This window comes from Branchiostoma floridae, chromosome 4 (genome assembly GCF_000003815.2).
Source record: "Branchiostoma floridae strain S238N-H82 chromosome 4, Bfl_VNyyK, whole genome shotgun sequence".
NCBI classification, from domain to species: domain Eukaryota; kingdom Metazoa; phylum Chordata; class Leptocardii; order Amphioxiformes; family Branchiostomatidae; genus Branchiostoma; species Branchiostoma floridae.
Window position 1 is genome coordinate 2,225,651 of NC_049982.1, and position 836 is coordinate 2,226,486.

At 38.2% G+C, this 836-nt stretch overlaps 1 protein-coding gene across 1 annotated transcript in view; it reads right to left on the bottom strand.

The window, feature by feature from the left end:
• Positions 1-615: 615 nt before the first annotated feature.
• LOC118412974 (glutamate receptor ionotropic, NMDA 1-like) overlaps positions 616-836 on the bottom strand; it is a 2,362-nt gene continuing 2,141 nt past the window's right edge. The window contains exon 5 of the mRNA XM_035816067.1: positions 616-642. Coding sequence (XP_035671960.1) covers positions 616-642 — 27 coding nt within the window. The remainder of the gene's footprint in view (positions 643-836) is intronic.

Below are 836 nucleotides of genomic sequence, written 5' to 3' on the forward strand. Positions count from 1 at the left end.
TTCCAGCCGCATCGCCGCCGCTTCTCGGACTGTTCGGGGCTTCTGTGGAGTGGTGGGGGCAACAGAAAATTTTAAAAAAATTGATGCGAGCGTGAGAATAAAAAAGTTTGACAAAAAAAGAGTTGCCTTCATTATAAAAATCTAAGTGGTCAGGAAGATTGAACAAAAGAATGAAGTTTCGACAAATGTAATGTTGTTATTGTATATTGTATTGTTACCAGGGCTAGCCCTTCATAATAGCCTCCGGCTAGTTGGGCAGCCCTGGCTGTATTTCTCACTATACAGCCGAATAAATAAAATAAAATCAAACACACAAAATGTAGTTCACTGAACAATAATTCATTTTTGTTCTTTCACACATCTTCTTTGACCTTGTAATGTTCTATGGCATTAGTATTCGTTTTCCGATATTTGCTTTTGCAATCCACGGCGTATATTACCTAGTTTTGAAGCTCAACTTTTGTACGATTTAGAGTATGGTTAACAAACGTTTTTGTTTATTTTTGCAAACGGCCGAAAATTGCCCGCCTGGATGTCATCCATATCATCAAATCAACACGGCTTTATCAAAATTATACCAGTTTATGGCACACACAGACTTCATAGTATCTAACGCTAGTTCACCTTTTTCCGTGGGGTAACCTATATATCCGTTAGTTTTCAAAATAGCACATTTAGGGATATGAAGTCGACGGTCGGTTGTTTGAAAATGCAATATTTTCAAAATATAGCAGTTGGAACTCACAGTTCGTCGGCATGATAGCTCTAAATACCCTGCTTCTGAAAACAACGGATATAGCTTACCCCACGGATAAAGGCGAACTAGCGTTAATTAT